General features: G+C 36.8%; 3 protein-coding genes across 4 annotated transcripts; all 3 read left to right on the top strand.

Annotated features, from left to right (window-relative positions):
- Positions 1 to 580: 580 nt before the first annotated feature.
- On the top strand, positions 581 to 3,292 carry LOC125477934 (pentatricopeptide repeat-containing protein At4g02820, mitochondrial). The gene is made up of 2 exons (XM_048585450.1): positions 581 to 929; positions 1,908 to 3,292. Exons 1-2 carry the CDS (start codon positions 651 to 653, stop codon positions 3,162 to 3,164), a joined length of 1,536 nt encoding a protein of 511 aa, XP_048441407.1. The 5' UTR covers positions 581 to 650; the 3' UTR covers positions 3,165 to 3,292.
- Positions 3,293 to 6,479: 3,187 nt separating this feature from the next.
- LOC125478073 lies at positions 6,480 to 9,358 on the top strand. Its single transcript, XM_048585834.1, has 5 exons — positions 6,480 to 6,655; positions 6,835 to 6,888; positions 8,112 to 8,286; positions 8,454 to 8,543; positions 9,053 to 9,358. The coding sequence occupies exons 1-5, from the start codon at positions 6,563 to 6,565 to the stop codon at positions 9,202 to 9,204; spliced, it is 564 nt and encodes a 187-aa protein (XP_048441791.1). The 5' UTR covers positions 6,480 to 6,562; the 3' UTR covers positions 9,205 to 9,358.
- Positions 9,359 to 9,927: 569 nt separating this feature from the next.
- Positions 9,928 to 15,153, top strand: LOC125478072 (preprotein translocase subunit SCY2, chloroplastic-like). 2 transcript variants are annotated; one of them, XR_007258893.1, is made up of 14 exons: positions 9,928 to 10,094; positions 10,332 to 10,841; positions 10,922 to 11,010; positions 11,175 to 11,254; positions 11,384 to 11,473; positions 11,743 to 11,834; positions 12,358 to 12,441; positions 12,610 to 12,751; positions 13,018 to 13,134; positions 13,270 to 13,399; positions 13,843 to 13,966; positions 14,086 to 14,192; positions 14,634 to 14,806; positions 14,887 to 15,153. XR_007258893.1 is itself a non-coding variant. In XM_048585833.1 (14 exons), exons 1-13 carry the CDS (start codon positions 10,031 to 10,033, stop codon positions 14,721 to 14,723), a joined length of 1,719 nt encoding a protein of 572 aa, XP_048441790.1. In that variant the 5' UTR covers positions 9,929 to 10,030; the 3' UTR covers positions 14,724 to 14,755; positions 14,850 to 15,153. The 2 variants fall into 2 exon arrangements, 1 of the variants encoding a protein (XP_048441790.1); XM_048585833.1 differs by having other exon boundaries at positions 9,929 to 10,094; positions 14,634 to 14,755; positions 14,850 to 15,153.
- The last annotated feature ends 206 nt before the right edge of the window (positions 15,154 to 15,359 follow it).

Raw genomic sequence — 15,359 nt, 5'->3', positions numbered from 1 at the left:
GATTTGTAGATCTTAACCTAACTACTGGTTTACTAGAAGCGGAATTCGGGCGTGTTTTTATCAATTAAACAAGTTGAATGAACTAATTTTTGTTACACTCTTACACAGAAGTATCAACTATCTGATTTAGTTGGTGACGAATTCGAATCTTAATTATAATTAATATGAGTTTTATTTTATATCAGACTATTTCATTCTTCTGGTTACGTTTTTTTTATGAAAACCTACTTATAGCCAACTGAATTCACATGTGAAAGTATAAGAACTACGAGCACAAACACATTATGTTTCGCAACCGAAACAAGTTTGACCTAAATTTTTTTGTTTCTAATTTGACTAATCTGCTGTACATCAATATTCATCAACATAACGTGACTCAATATCATTGATTGGCATGATATCGGTAGCTTTTGCGTTAGACTCGAATTTACTAAATATCCATACATTTGAAAAAAAAGGCTGGGCTGGATTGAGGGGATTTTCAGATTTCAGTTTACACAAAACAGAGGCCCAATGATCTCGTACCAAAAGGCCTATACAAACCAAATAGATTGCTCGTACCAAAAGCCCGCGTCGTGAGTCGAGAGTCTTGAGACTGAGACAGAGAGATTAGTAGAGGCAGCTGAGACTAGCGCGGTTCAGTAGCGAAGATGTTAATTCGAACCCTGCGGAGCTCCATCGCCGCCGTCCGATACTTCTCGGCGGAAGCGCATGCGGAGACGAAGGCGGCAGCCTTCACCGCAGCGAAAAGCTCGAGCAGCGTCCGAGACACTCTGGGAAGGAGACTCCTGAGCCTGGTGTTCCCAAAACGCAGCGCTGTGATTACCATACGGAAATGGAAAGAAGAAGGGCACACGGTGCGCAAGTACGAGCTCAATCGCATCGTTCGTGAGCTTCGCAAGCTCAAGCGGTACAAGCATGCCCTCGAGGTTGGTTTCTTTGACAAAAACGGTTGCGTTTTGTGCTCTGTATTTCCTAAAGTTTTGATCTTTTTGCTGTTGATTGGTTTTGCTTGGTTATGGAAAATGAGCAAAGCTTTAGAATTTATTGGTTTTGTGGGATTTCTGTGCATGTTTGAAGGTTCTTAAATATACTGAGGTTACAGGTTTTTTACAGGCAGTGGCAGGGTTGATGTAGTTGGTGAAATTTTTGTTAATTTTGTGGATGATTTTTAATTTACTAAGTTCCATTTGAAGGTGGGAAGTAATTGGATTGTGTTGAAGTTGGATGGTGAAGTGTAAATTAGGGTGCTTTTGGTGTGGTTGATGTGATGGTCTTTCGGATGCTGTTTTCGAAATTGTCCAGCTTAGTGTTTTTGTTTAGGCATTATGCATAGGCCAAGTATTGAGGAATTATACATGACTACCCGAATAGGGTTTAGGGTTTAGGAATTATGCATAGACAAGTATTTAGGAATTTTTTACGGTCCCGGTGCGCAAACTTTCAAGGATGCCTGCCATGGGGTAAATGAATGTGTGTGTGGAGTGATGGGAAAGTTTGTTTGAGAAAACCTACGTGGTAATGTGGCTAATGGGTAGTGAAATAGAATCTGAAAGGGCTACTGTCTTCTATTCTCGTTCATGGGACTGATATAAATTTCAGCCAACTCTTGTGAACATGATCTATAAGGTTGTAAAAAGAATGGTTGTGGAAGTACATATGTATTCTTTCGTAGTCGCAACTTGGTAAACATTTGGTGTGGTAACTGTGGGCCTTTGACTGCCTTTCTACCTTCCATTTCTCGTTTTATTTTTTTTATTTTTTTTTATATCTAGTCTTCTGGAGTTTGGCTGCTTTAATTACCAGGATACCGAATAGTTTGATCTTTGATGACTTATTGAGCTTTTCAGGAAGTTGTTTCCTTTTCATCTGGCCTGCTGTACTAATATATAACATTGTTTATGCAGGTATGTGAATGGATGACACTACAACAAGATTTGAAGCTAGTATCAGGTGATTACGCCGTTCACTTAGACTTGATTGCAAAAGTTCGGGGCATGAATAGTGCAGAAAAGTTTTTCGAGGATCTTCCTCTTCAAATGACAGACCGTGCCACCTGTACAGCTCTGCTGCATACCTATGTCCAGAATAAAGTGACTGATAAAGCGGAAGCTCTGATAGCTAAGATGTCAGAGTGTGGTTTCATGAAGCATCCCCTTGCTTATAACCACATGTTATCTCTGTACATTTCCAATGGGCAATTAGACAGGGTTCCAGAACTAATTCAAGAGTTGAAGAGTAATACGTCACCAGATGTTGTTACTTACAATCTATGGTTAACCGTGTGTGCATCACAAAATGATGTTGAAACTGCAGAAAGAGTTTTCCTTGAACTAAAGAAGGCAAAGATAAATCCTGACTGGGTCACATGTAGCACGTTAACCAACTTGTATATAAAAAATTCACTGACCGAAAAAGCAGCGGTTACCTTGAAGGAGATGGAGAACTTGGTATCTCAGAAAAATCGAGTCGCATATTCATCCCTGCTCAGCCTGCATACAAACATTGGCGATAAGGAAGGTGTTCAGCGAATCTGGAAAAAAGTAAAATCAGTGTTCCCCAAAATGAATGATGCTGAGTATACATGTATGCTGTCTTCGCTTGTGAAACTCAAGCAGTTTGAAGAAGCTGAGAAACTCTATACTGAATGGGAGTCTGCTTCGGGTACTCATGATCCTAGGGTGTCAAATATACTTCTTGCAGCGTACATCAACGAAGACCAAATGAGAAGGGCTGAAACCTTTCATAATCGGATGGTGCAAAATGGCATAAAGCCATGTTACAGTACTTGGGAGCTTCTTACATGGGGTTATTTGAAACAAAAACATACGGAAAAAGTGCTAGAGTATTTCAAGAAAGCTGTTGGTAGTGTGAAGAGATGGGATCCTGACAAACGGTTGATTGGGGAAGTATTTAACAGGCTCAAGGAGGAAGGCGATATTCAAGGGGCTGAGGAACTGTTGGTTTTTCTTCGGAATGCTGGTCATGTGACCACTGAGATATATAATTCTCTTTTAAGAATTTATGCAGAAGCTGGTAAAATGCCACTTATAATTGCAGAAAGGATGGAGAAGGACAATGTTCAGTTGGATGACGAGACTCGTAAGCTCATAAAGATCACTAGCAAAATGTGCGTGAGTGACATTTCTAGCATATGTTCTTGAATGTAAGTGCTTGACGAAACTTCCAGAAAACTAGTAGAAATTATTTCTTTTAGTTAAAGGTTTTGTAGCCATGATGGTAAACTCTTATGATTTTCAAGTTATATAGATTGCATTTGTTTTCATGATCATTCAAGCTGACTGCTTATTTTCGTTGGATTAACAAGCGGGCGATGTTTAGAATACAATCGAGAGATGTTTAGAATACAATTGAGAAAGAACACGTTTGTTGTTCTGAACTCAAATCTATGTATAGGTTCTAATTTTATGTTTTCGCTGAAAAGTTTTCGGGCAGAAAGTTGTGCAGTTCACCTAATGGAATTCAAACAGTATCTGGTTCAACAAGCAGTTTATTAGCAATTGGGTCAATGATGTTTTACAGAGTATATTGGATTGCCTCAGTGAAGCTCTAGGTCTTCCTTGACCCGCCAAACCCAACTGAACTGCCAGTTCTGTTGACCTAAAACTGGTTCCGAGTTATGAGCACTTTACAGTTCTAGATAACATTATCCCAATCTTTTTCATTATTTGTTTCTTGCACTTGCACTCAACTTTGTGCACCTTTGTGGCTTGGGGTTGACCTACTTTCTTATTTGGTTGGATTTTTATAGAGTTGATGATATTTCAACCAAAAAGATTATAAGAAAGGGTGCATTTTGCTCGCCGTCCTAAAATAGTGGCGAGCATCGTTAATACATTGATTGTCGTTAGATGACTGCGGTTCAGTCTATCTACTACACAAATTTTGACAGTAAAACTTATTTAATTGCAATTAACACAGTAATGATGATTACCACTTAAGAGTGGTGAACGACAATATTTCTATAACGGTGCATGATATTGATATGGCTATCTAACCCAAGGGGGTTAAGCCAAGAGTTTGATTCCGTATAATATAGGTCTAGGGTTCGTTTCTCTCCAAGCCGGAAAAATGGCTATATTCAATGTTAACATAAGATGATTATGTACAACTGAATCATTTGAGCTTATTTCTTATTGTATAAGTAGAAAGTTTTCACTTTAGGAAATTGAATTATAGATACCAATTAAAAACCCTTGAACTCAAAATCTTACGTTTTCTTTTCAAATACAATATTCTAAACTATTTTAGTCAATGAAGGGGGTGATTCTAACTGAGAACAAGAGAGCGGCCTATAAGATGTCCTGACCAACTAATCTAAAAATAAATATTTAAGTGCATGGTTTTGCCATCCTAAACTTACATCAGACACTTTATTTGTACCTTGATGTGTTTTCAAAGTGACATATACCAAAGCTTGGTTCCCAGTAATTATCATGGAGCAATAAGATGATCTATGCAAAACCTAACTTTTAATACCTTGCTTATGTATCAAAACGTGGGACCCTCCTTTCCTAAACCATACTTAATGTGGTAGTGTAGGTAAGGTAGTTAAGAAGATTAGGGCACTTGCCCCATATGGCAGGAAGACTTTGCTTTTGACTGTTGTTTGTTTTAGTGGATGATTACAAGTTTCAAGGAAAATATATAAAATGTTTATATGTTTGTCTTTGTCCACGTCCACGTCCAGGTCTATTATACAGGATGAATTTACCGAAATGCCCCTTCATAATTAAACCAGCAGAACAATATTTTTGATATATTTGGCTACTTGTCAGACCAGTTTTCGTTGTACAAAATGACCTTTAGGCCCTTGCATTTCTAATTTTGGAGCGGTGATCTCAGTTATATTTGTTAGGGTCCATGGTTTAATGGATATTATAGTTGACCTTGATTGAAAATAAAATAAAATAAGGGAGGGTTGATCAACAACATAAGATCATGTCGAATTTGAATCTAAAAGAAGCATTCAGTCAACAACATAAGTTTAATACGCAAGTAAATCTAAATCCTATCGTTAAGATTCAGTTATGTAAAGATAATTAAACTCATAACTTTTCAAAATTCCAATCATGAGTGAATTGAGTTTGAGAAATTCTTTTAGTTTGATCGGAATACAGACACATGTTTTATATGTCATTATATGAGTTGAGGGACGCTTAAAAAGAAAATCCTCAATTTTTTTTTAATGACACATAGTGTACCGTCCGTATTCCAGGTACATTAAAAAATCTCTCGGCTCTGCTATGATCCGAAACAATCTTTTGGTGTGACTGTCACGAGGGATTACTATACTATATGTCCAGTCATATCATAACACATATTGTTAATATGTTTGTCCCATGATTACTATGAAGATCAACCTTAACCGCAAAAGGTATATGACCAAAAATGTTTATATGTTTGTCTTTGTACCATCATGCCTGAAATATATGATGTTTTCTTCTGCTATGTGTTGTGGTTGAAGAAATACAATAAAAGCACTAAATATGTTGATGTTTCTTGAAGAATTAGGATGACATTTTGACATTTCTACTGCGTAAACACCAAGAAATATATGGTATCTTGTGCAGAATGAAATAGTGCAAACTAGCAAAAGATGATGAGCCAGACATTAGATAACGTCTTACTGGTTAAGTGGTAGAGTGGTCGGCTGTTAACTGACTGATCATAAATTCGAATCCTACTTGGGAAGATTTGATTGATTCCGAATTCTTTAATTCGGAATGAAAGGGTTTGCTTTGAGAAAACCTAAAACTCCAAATCTACATGTACCCGAAATCCCCAATTTTTTTTTTTTTTTTTTTTTTTATACAAAACGATCTGAACCCACCCCTCCAAAAATAAAAATTTGAAATAGCAGATGAACTTGGGAAGACAAGAGTGAGTTTTCTGAACTCTTCGGCGATCCTGAACGAGGTTTTTTTCAAAGCGATGAAGAGGGCTTTTTTTTTTTAAAGTGTGGAGTGTGTGAAGGTTTTATGGGAAGTTAAAATGGCTTCATTAAGCCCCTTACTACTCCGATCCAGTGGTATACTTCTTTCCTTGTAAATGAGAGGTCTTATGTTGGATTCTCATCTAAGACAAGTTTGAACCACATTATTACTAGGCCAAGCCCACCCCCCTTCCCCGTAGATAATAAGGTTTGTTCATAAAAAAATGGCTTTATTAAGATATTTTTTTATTCAGAATATAAATGTGAGGAGTTTTTAGTATGTAGAGTATTCTCTAATTCTGTATTAAATAGTAAAGACGAGATGAGAGCAGGGAAAATTTTTAATTTAATTAAAAGCAATTTTCCCCACATGAAAGACTCCTATTTGGCTATGACATATGGTGATTTTCTCTCTCTAAAATTTGGTTCTGTTTCCTGCGAGAGGAAAGAGAGAGTGCGAGAGTATTTAGTTGCGTTGCAAGTCAGAAGTTGGCACCACAAGTATTTAGTTGCGTTACAGGTTAGAAGTTAACTCAATCGCAACTCTCAACGCTTTCTCCCTCTCTCTCTCTCTCTCTCTATTGTATTTCTGCGTCTGTATATTCCATGGCTGCTCATGAAGAAGGAGAGATTTGTTTTGAAGAAGGAATGTTGTGGCTGCCGTCACAAGTTTTGGATGAAGCAATATGTGACACAAAGGTTACTCTCTCTCTTCTCTCTCATATTTCTACTCTCTTTTTCGTTCGGTGAAATGATAGTGGTTTTATTCAACTATATCTCTTCTTGTTCTAAGTACAGAATTTGATATTTAATTTCTAGGTTTTTTATCCATCATTGTTCCGAATTTATTAAAATTTGATTTATCTTATAATTTGCAGGCAAATTCGAGGCTCCATGCAAAACACCATCACCACCACCACAATGATCATTTGGTGCGTACTCTTTCTGCCTTCACTTTCGTTTTCTTTTCTGTCCATCGATGGTGATTTTGTATGTTTTGACGTGTACGAATTGGTTTATTAGTTTTAGCATGGCAGTGTTTCTTTCATTCGCTCGTACGAGTATTTCTTCCTTACTGCAATCCACGGTTTTACATATACATGTAAATAGTTTAATAAAAACAGCAAAATAAAAGTTTCTGCACAAATGTCAAACGGTGATTGATAGAGAAAATTAAAATGGTTACTTTCGAGGATTGAGCGAAGTATTTTCTGCATTAGAATATCATGGGTTGATGGGATTTTTTTGCTTGAATTTTGGAGATTTTGTTTACTGGCCAGGTTCCGACATTCTTGACATGGTTTGGGGAATAGGAGATAGGATTTTCATAGATAAACTATTTCAGCCTCATCTAGCAACTATCGTGTAATTCACTAGTGCCAGAAATCAAACCCAAGATGAGGTGTGAACTACGGGCCTGAAATTCGTCTCCAACCACTGAGTCCTTTTGTGTTGGTTATATTAGTGTTTGTGTTTGATTGAATAACATGTAATTAACGATTACCTACTCACGAGACTACATAATATATTACTCAACTGTCACGTTTAGGTCTTGTACTGGTCCATCTAATCTTTCTAATTGTTAGTTAATTTTGTCAATCTTATTTTGCAACCAATTAACTTTAAAGCATAGTTTGATCTTAGAGAAAAAGAAATTTAGTTGGAAAATTTTAGCTGAAGGAGTGTTTTGGGAGAGTCATTAATTTAGAGTTGTGATCAAGGGTAGGTTTCTTCGAAACTTGTCAATGCATGGCTTAGGTATTAAGTAAAATATTTCAAAATTAGTGCATTGAAATTAAACAAATAAATTCTTTTGGTGTATTTTTTGGTACCGAAAAGTTTAGAGGAGGGGAGGCTACCTCATCCCAAAGGCAGGGTATAATACGATTCTCTTTGAGAACTTACGGATGAGTTTTAGCCAACTTTTTGGTTTTTACATATCACCCATCAAGAGAGATTGCCGGCAACGTGACTTGAACCTAGGCCTTAGTATAACGAAGAACGATCCTTACCAACTCAACCAACTTTGTTGACCTGTTGGTGTTTATTTTACTAATGAGAGGAGATTCGAAATTTCGATCTTGGACTTGAATGCAGTTGTACTATTGTATATTCGTATATATTTTGTTTGACTAAGACAATGTGTGAATTGCAGAATTCAATATCTAGCTCAATGAGACCACATCATAGACCAAAAGTCCATGTGAATTGGTCATCCGGAGGACCTGGAATGCAAGCCATTTTCCTGGATTCTAGCCAAAAATCATGTGGCACGGGCGTTTTTCTTCCACAACGAGCAGGCACCCACTTCCACAGAACCAAAAAACCAGGTATGTAGGTAACCCTAATTTCGGATTAGATTTTAATTTGGTCATTTTTCGGGTATATTATTCTTAGTTTTGGTTAAGATACGTACGTGAATAATCAGCGTAATCAAATGACCAAAATCAACTGGCGAAAATCGAAATGCCCTTGTTAATATTTGCCTTGCATGCAGCTTGTGCTCCAGTTCTGCTGCCCTCTCGTGTGGTTCAAGCTCTGAACCTCAACGTGCATGCACTAGGCCTGCAAGTTTCACCTCGACAAGGTTAGTTATATGATCTATACAAACAATATATAAAGTTGAGAGGCGGATCCGTTACATTACATTTTTTTACACACGCTTTTGTGGGACTCATTCCGTAACATATTTTAACAATCTGAACCGTCTGTATTTTAGAGCATCGTTCATAGATCATCCTTCCAAAAAATTAGACAAATCTAAAATCATTAAGACATTCGTTTGTGGTGAAGAAAATAAGGGAATACGGATCTATAAAGAAACACTAAACCCTTAATCCATTAGTCATATAGTTTCAGATTTGGGTATTTTTTGGTAGACATGATCTTTGAGAGAATATCTAAAAGACAAACTGTTTGGACCATTGAATACAATACGGAGTGGGTCTCACAAAAACGTATGTCAAAATTTGTTTAGAAAAAATAATACCACGGATCCCCCCTCATAGTTGATATATCATATTTTACTTAATTTGATTGAGGTATTTTTTGTTGATTTATCGTACGTTGCTAAGAAATTCGAAATTCTAATTTCAGATTTTAAAGATCACAAGCGAAAAAGTGAAGACTACTTGGCAACTCAAAACAAGAACGGGAATAAGGATGTTTCGTCTACCCAATACTACATTATTTCCCAAAATCCGAATTCTTCACCAGAATTGTTTCTTCCAAAGGAATGGACTTACTAATGACGAATACGAAGAACGATTATTACAAGTACACAAGAAACTATATCATCATAAAGGCTAAAGCTCTCTTGCTCTATGATTGACGTGTACGGCTAGCTCATGTAATGTAAGCTTAAATAAACAGCTAAAGGCTTCCATTTTATACCAGTGCTTTGATAAATTATAATTGTGTTATATGTGATGCTTGTGAACTTAAATTGATATTGCAAATTTACAAGCTATAATTTCACCACCAGACAAAGGTTGTAGTAATCCAACAATAACCAAAATTAAAAAAATAAAATGTTTAGTAGACTCTCAGACATGTACGCTGTTCCGATCAAACGAAAATTGTATTCATTATTCGGAAAGGATCCTCTTCGGATCCCTTCCTCATAATTTATCAAATCAGGAAATTCATGCTATTGAAATTTGATCCAATACCCACACATAGTAATGTAGTTTTCAAAGAGTGTAATTAATACGTTTGAAGTTGCTCTATAAATAGAACGCTCCGACTGCTATCAAAATACACAGAGAAAAAAGTATCTATTCTCCCTCTCTGATTTATCATCTCTTTGTATTATAATTACAGTGTGATATTGTATACCAACTTTGCTCTTGTCATTAATAAAAATTCTCTCTCTAACAAGTAATCAGATTTGTGCTTCGAAACATTTACCCAACCACGTCGCCGACCTAACATCGAACAATAGGGAATATCTAGTCAATACCGCAAAACGAGAGAGTAAAGCAGGGGATTATTCCCCTTCTTAAAGATGAGACTTTTCTCAGCTTAACCGAACCGAAAAGTCCCGCTGCTCTCTGTTGCTCTCTCGGTCCCGCCATGGAAGCCGCTCTTCTGAGCTCGCAACGCTTCCATCCCAAGCTTTCACCCGAAAAATCTCGAGGTCAGTATTTCCTGTTCGTTTCCTGAGAAAACGCAGGAAAGTTACAGAATTCATGGAAAATTCGGAGTATTGTTGGGTTTAGTAATCTCTTGGTAAACTTAATCCAGTAATTTCTAGCTGTGTATGCATCGAAAATGTTTTCGTGTTGAATTTCGATTGGGTGGAACTGTGAAAGTTTGTATCTTCGGGTGAAATTTGTGTGTTTTGATAGGGGTTTTCTGTTCATTTTCCTTGCAGGTGCAGTTTCAGGTAGTGAAATTCAAATTTGTTGTTTGCCCCTTGTTAGGAATAGCTATGTTTCACTTAGGACAAACCCTAGAAATTTCATGTTTCCAAACAGTCCCTTATTGTCCAGATTGAACAGAAGAGTCTCTGTTAAGTTCTCGAAACAGTTCGTGAATGATTATACAAATGTTGAGGCTACACCTCCAGAGTCTCTAAATGTTGAAGTTAATCCGTTGAGTGGGAGTGACAGGACGGAAATTTCAAAACAGAACGCGGTTGAGAATGCAAAGGCGGAGCAGGCGGGATCTATGACGTTTAGAAACCGGTTTCTGAATTTCGTGCGCCTGAGTTCAGTGGTTAATAATGCTGCTGAATCGTTCTTCAAGAGCGAGATTAGGAGAAGGCTGTTTGTGACAGCAGTGCTAATTGTGATTAGTCGTGTCGGTTATTTCATTCCTCTGCCTGGATTTGATAGAAGGTTGATCCCTCAAGATTACCTAAGCTTTGTATCGGGATCTGTTGGTGAGTAATGACCATTCTTCTTCCATGTGTATGGTTGTTTATGCAATTGTCTGATCGTCGTTCATGTTGTATTCTGCCAGATGAACTCGGTGATTTTGCAGCAGAGCTTAAAATGTCTTTCTGTCAGCTTGGAATCAGTCCTCAAATCATAGCGTCGATCATCATGCAGGTTAATTCTTTTCGTCAGCTAGTTTGGTTTATGTTCACCGAATAGACAACTTTGAAACCAACAAAACTACATGGATAAATGTTAAATGTGCTTAATCTTGTGAGGAAAGTTGGAATGTAATACAATAAAGTTATATATTGAAAAATCTCAATATCGATGTACAGGTGCTCTGTCATGTTGTTCCCTCCCTGGTAAAGCTGCGGAAGGAAGGCTTAGATGGTCATGAGAAGATTAAGAGTTATATGTGTGTCTAGTTTTTCATCTCAAGCAGTGAGCCAAGTTCTTGTTACACAATTTGATTGTGACTTTTACTTTGGACCAGTTTTGTCTCTCAAGATTTTGAACATGTTTCGTTTTTTTTTTTCTATTCAAGATGGTGGCTGTCTTTCGGCTTTGCAATAGTGGAAGCTATCATACTTGCTTGTTATTCACTTCCATATTCAATCTATGCAGCTAGCTACAGGTAATGGAGCATATCTATCGTTATTTTCAACAATGATTTTGATTTTGAGTATATCTTGGGTCTAGTCACAAGTTCTTATAGATGTAGTTACCTAGGTTCTCTTTTCCACCATGCACTTAGCAGTTAGCATGGTTCGTTTTCTTTTCTATTTAATAATAATTGCATGTCTCGTAAGTTTCTTGTTGTTTTAGTTGGTAAGTTATATTTGTGAGATCGAAGATGATATTTATCTGTTGGTAGGAGTATGATTATGTTTTGGAATTTTGCAGGGTCAAGCATGTGATGGTGACAAGTATGTTATTGGTCTGTGGAGCAATGACAATGACGTGGATTTGTGATACCATCTCAGAATCTGGATTTGGTACTATACTTGATATGTTGGTTACTTGGCTGGAGTTGTATCATTGTCCTAATATTCCCCCTAATTCTGTCATGATGCCTTTCTGGCCTCATTGTTTTTTTTTCAAAGAATGATTTTACTGTTCATTGTCACCAGTCACTATGGTTAACATTTTTCGGATGCTGGATTTAGGGAAAGTTTTTACATAGTTGAATTATATGAATACATGTGTGCGGTCTTATGATCATAGTATCATTCCAATAGAGTCACTTTTTACGGGTCCTTGTGGAATACTTGTTTTTCACTGATGGTGACTGTTAGTACATATGTGAGGTCTTAAGATAATAGTATCGTTCCAATAGGGTCGCTTTTTATTTCTTTAATATGTTCACAGTACTTTCAAACAACATTAAATGTTGCTTGTTCTTGCTGATCTCGCTATACCTCTCTAATATAAAAATTGTTTGTACATTCTATTATCTTATTGTGTATATGATTACAATCTCTATCTTCTCTGACTGGTAAGTGGTAATTCACATTTCAGGTCAAGGTTCATCTCTAATTATTTGTGTACAAATATTGATTGGCTACACAGAGACATTATACAAAATGCTGTCTCAGCTCTCAGGTATGTGATATAACAAAATCCATTAAATTACGTGTGTTGGGCGCAATTTTCCCATCAGATAACATATAATTCTGTAAATTTGCTTATCCTACTCTAGAACTCTGACAGATATCATTTAACTTCAAGTTTTAAAGTTTAGTGATTCATGTTTTATTTTATTAATTTCAGGAAGTTCTGTTAGTTGGGGCCCATATTTATTTGCAGTATTGGGCGTTTTCACTATAGTCACTATGTGGGCAGTTGTGGTGACTGAAGGGTGCAGGAAGATAAAGCTGCAGTACTATGGTTTTAAGCTTGCTTCTGCTGCAAGGTAATTCAAATATTACCATTTGGATTGGATGTGATAATTTTTAGAGAAAGACACTGAGTAGTGCATACTTCTCTCTACACATGGTGTGGTTGATTATAGATGGCCGTTCTTAGCTGTTATTGCTTATAAACTGATCTCATGATCGATTAACAGATTAGTAGAAGCCATCATACCATACTCTACCTTCTATAATTTGACATGTAAAAATTTGTGTACTTTATTTCTGCTGGCTGACACTATTTTCTGGTCTTTTGTGTTTTGGGCAGAGATGACTCACCTATTACCGAAGTGGAGCCCTATATCCCTTTTACCATTAACCCATCAGGAATGCAGCCTGTTCTCACCACTACTTATCTCTTGGCATTTCCCAGCATTCTTGCAAGGTTAAAAATTCTTATTTGGCAGCATCATTTCCTATCCGGCCCCGAAAGCTTTCCTTGAATATTCTATTTACACTTTGGTCCTTTCTGTTTTAAAGTTGAACTTTACAACTTTCTAATAATGTGGTTTGTTGGCAGTATTCTTGGTTCACCTTTCTGGGAGCATGTTAAGGAGATATTGAACCCCGAAAATACTATTGGTGCAGGGCCTTGGGTGTACTACTCAATATATGCGTTTTTTGTGTTCTTATTCAATATATTTGACATTGTAAGTTTATTCTTAACATTATATATATATATATATATATATATATATATATATAATCATTCTAGAAGCACCTTGCTTTCTGCTCGTTCTTCAATCTGCAGGTTACAATACAGTAAAAGAGTACTTTAAACCCCAACTAGTAGTGATATAGTTGTCTTGATGTTTCTATACTTCTGCATAAAATTTCTTGTGCTTACATGTCCGAATATGAAAATAGTGTCTGGTCATCAGTAGTTTCTTAATGCTAACGCCGTCTCTTATGGCTTCGGAATTTAGAATTCTTGGTTAAAAAATCCATGGTAAATAGTATATTTGAACATTTACATGTTCATAGAAATATACTAAGTTATATCAGAGTCACCAACACCACCATGTAAATGCTCTAACTTAATCTCATCTGTTGAAAAGTTTGCTCATTTTGTTAATAAAAAATGCTTGTCCAGGCCAACTTGCCCAAGGAAATTGCTGATTACTTGAATAAGATGGGTGCCAGGATACCAAACATAAAACCTGGGAAGGCTACAATTGAGTACCTTACAAAGATTCAGGCATCGACACGTTTCTGGGGTATAATTCTCTTTCATTGTGTCTACCTGTTGCTTAATACTTAGTTCCTTTGTCGTTGGTCCCCATTGAATTCTTTTTGCTTGCTTTTTTTTTTTTTTTCTGTGGTGGAAATTCCGCAGGGGGGCTATTGTTAAGTATCTTGGCAACAACATCAAGCATAATCGACCATTATTTACGCAATATCAATGCGGGATTTGCAATCGGGTTGACATCAGTCCTAATAATAGTAAGTACAGTACCAAGTATAATTTATGAAATGCTGAGTATGCCACTAAATCCACTGCCATAGAATGCTTTTGTTTGTTTTTGCGCGTGTTACCTTTCTTTTGATCATTAACTCAAGGTAGCTGTAAAAAAGTTCTGGCGTTTGAATGAATATTTAGAGGACGTTAAGTATCTAGGGTTCTTATTTGTTTACCATACACGTACAGATTCTGACCTGGCTTTACTTTTCTCAGCTTTGCTTTACCCAAATAGACCATAAACCGACCGTTTATTTGATTAATAATTTTTTCTTGCATAAACTTGATGGTCTATGTTTTCATGCTTGCCTTCCTATGGAAAAAAAATTACCTGATGTACTAAATTCTACCGGGTTGAATGGTTTGCGCTACTTCTTTATACTTTACGCAACTCTTGCAAGTAGTTCTGACTATTGATTGTGCAGGTGGGTTCTATTATTGAACTTAGAAGATCATATCAGGCATATAATGTAATGCCAAGTTTAAGTAAAGCCTTAAGCCGGTATGGTGCATAACTCCCAAATAGGCTGTGCCTTCTCGTCTTCAGGTGATGGTGCTCCTTCGCTCAAAAACCGATAAAAGAACTTCTGCGGAGAAGGTGACGCTAACGACAACTTTTTCTCTCCCTTCATTTTTTGCAGCATTGGAATTCTTAGACTGATGAAACACCTCCAGCAGAAACCAGAAACGATTATGGCATCGCAATATGCTGTAAAGGGTACGAAGTCTCGTGGCTTAGAGTAGTATGTGATGCTTCATTCATTGTCTACGAAGCGAAGACTCATTGCCGGCATGGTTTCCGTATCAAATGGAAAAGCATCGATGGCGGGGTTTTGTTCAGTGCACTGTAAACCAACCACGGTTTGTATCGACGATATAAGACACCCTATGTTTTGTATATATAGACACCCATCTATTATCTATATTAAGACGTTTAAGACTGAATCTTCGCGGGTGGTGCATTTCCGTTTGGGTACAGCCAGTTTTTGAAATTTCTTTGATACGAAATATCGGAAAAATCAGAGAAAGATATGAAAAGGGGGTGAAGTTCAAACTTCATTTCATATCGGAGAAACTCTTAAATTTCAGTCAAAATCGACAAAATTTGTCGATATTTTTGACATATCAATTAAATATCAGAGAAACTTTTA

This window comes from the organism of the source record quoted next, unplaced genomic scaffold (assembly GCF_019419815.1).
Source record: "Pyrus x bretschneideri cultivar Hongxiangsu unplaced genomic scaffold, Pyrus_bretschneideri_v1 Contig23, whole genome shotgun sequence".
In the NCBI taxonomy this organism is placed as follows: Eukaryota; Viridiplantae; Streptophyta; class Magnoliopsida; order Rosales; family Rosaceae; genus Pyrus; species Pyrus x bretschneideri.
The sequence above is the reverse complement of the archived record's forward strand: the minus strand, read 5'-3'. Positions and strand labels throughout refer to the sequence as shown.

Bases quoted from the DNA above. Each gene is read 5' to 3' on its own strand.
- LOC125477934 (XM_048585450.1), top strand. From the start codon at position 651: ATGTTAATTCGAACCCTGCGGAGCTCCATCGCCGCCGTCCGATACTTC. The intron at 930-1,907 runs GTTGGTTTCTTT...TTGTTTATGCAG, and splicing joins GGTACAAGCATGCCCTCGAG to GTATGTGAATGGATGACACT.
- LOC125478073 (XM_048585834.1), top strand. From the start codon at position 6,563: ATGGCTGCTCATGAAGAAGGAGAGATTTGTTTTGAAGAAGGAATGTTG. The intron at 6,889-8,111 runs GTGCGTACTCTT...TGTGAATTGCAG, and splicing joins ACCACCACAATGATCATTTG to AATTCAATATCTAGCTCAAT. The intron at 8,287-8,453 runs GTATGTAGGTAA...CCTTGCATGCAG, and splicing joins CCACAGAACCAAAAAACCAG to CTTGTGCTCCAGTTCTGCTG.
- LOC125478072 (XM_048585833.1), top strand. From the start codon at position 10,031: ATGGAAGCCGCTCTTCTGAGCTCGCAACGCTTCCATCCCAAGCTTTCA. The intron at 11,011-11,174 runs GTTAATTCTTTT...ATCGATGTACAG, and splicing joins TAGCGTCGATCATCATGCAG to GTGCTCTGTCATGTTGTTCC. The intron at 13,400-13,842 runs GTAAGTTTATTC...ATGCTTGTCCAG, and splicing joins TATTCAATATATTTGACATT to GCCAACTTGCCCAAGGAAAT.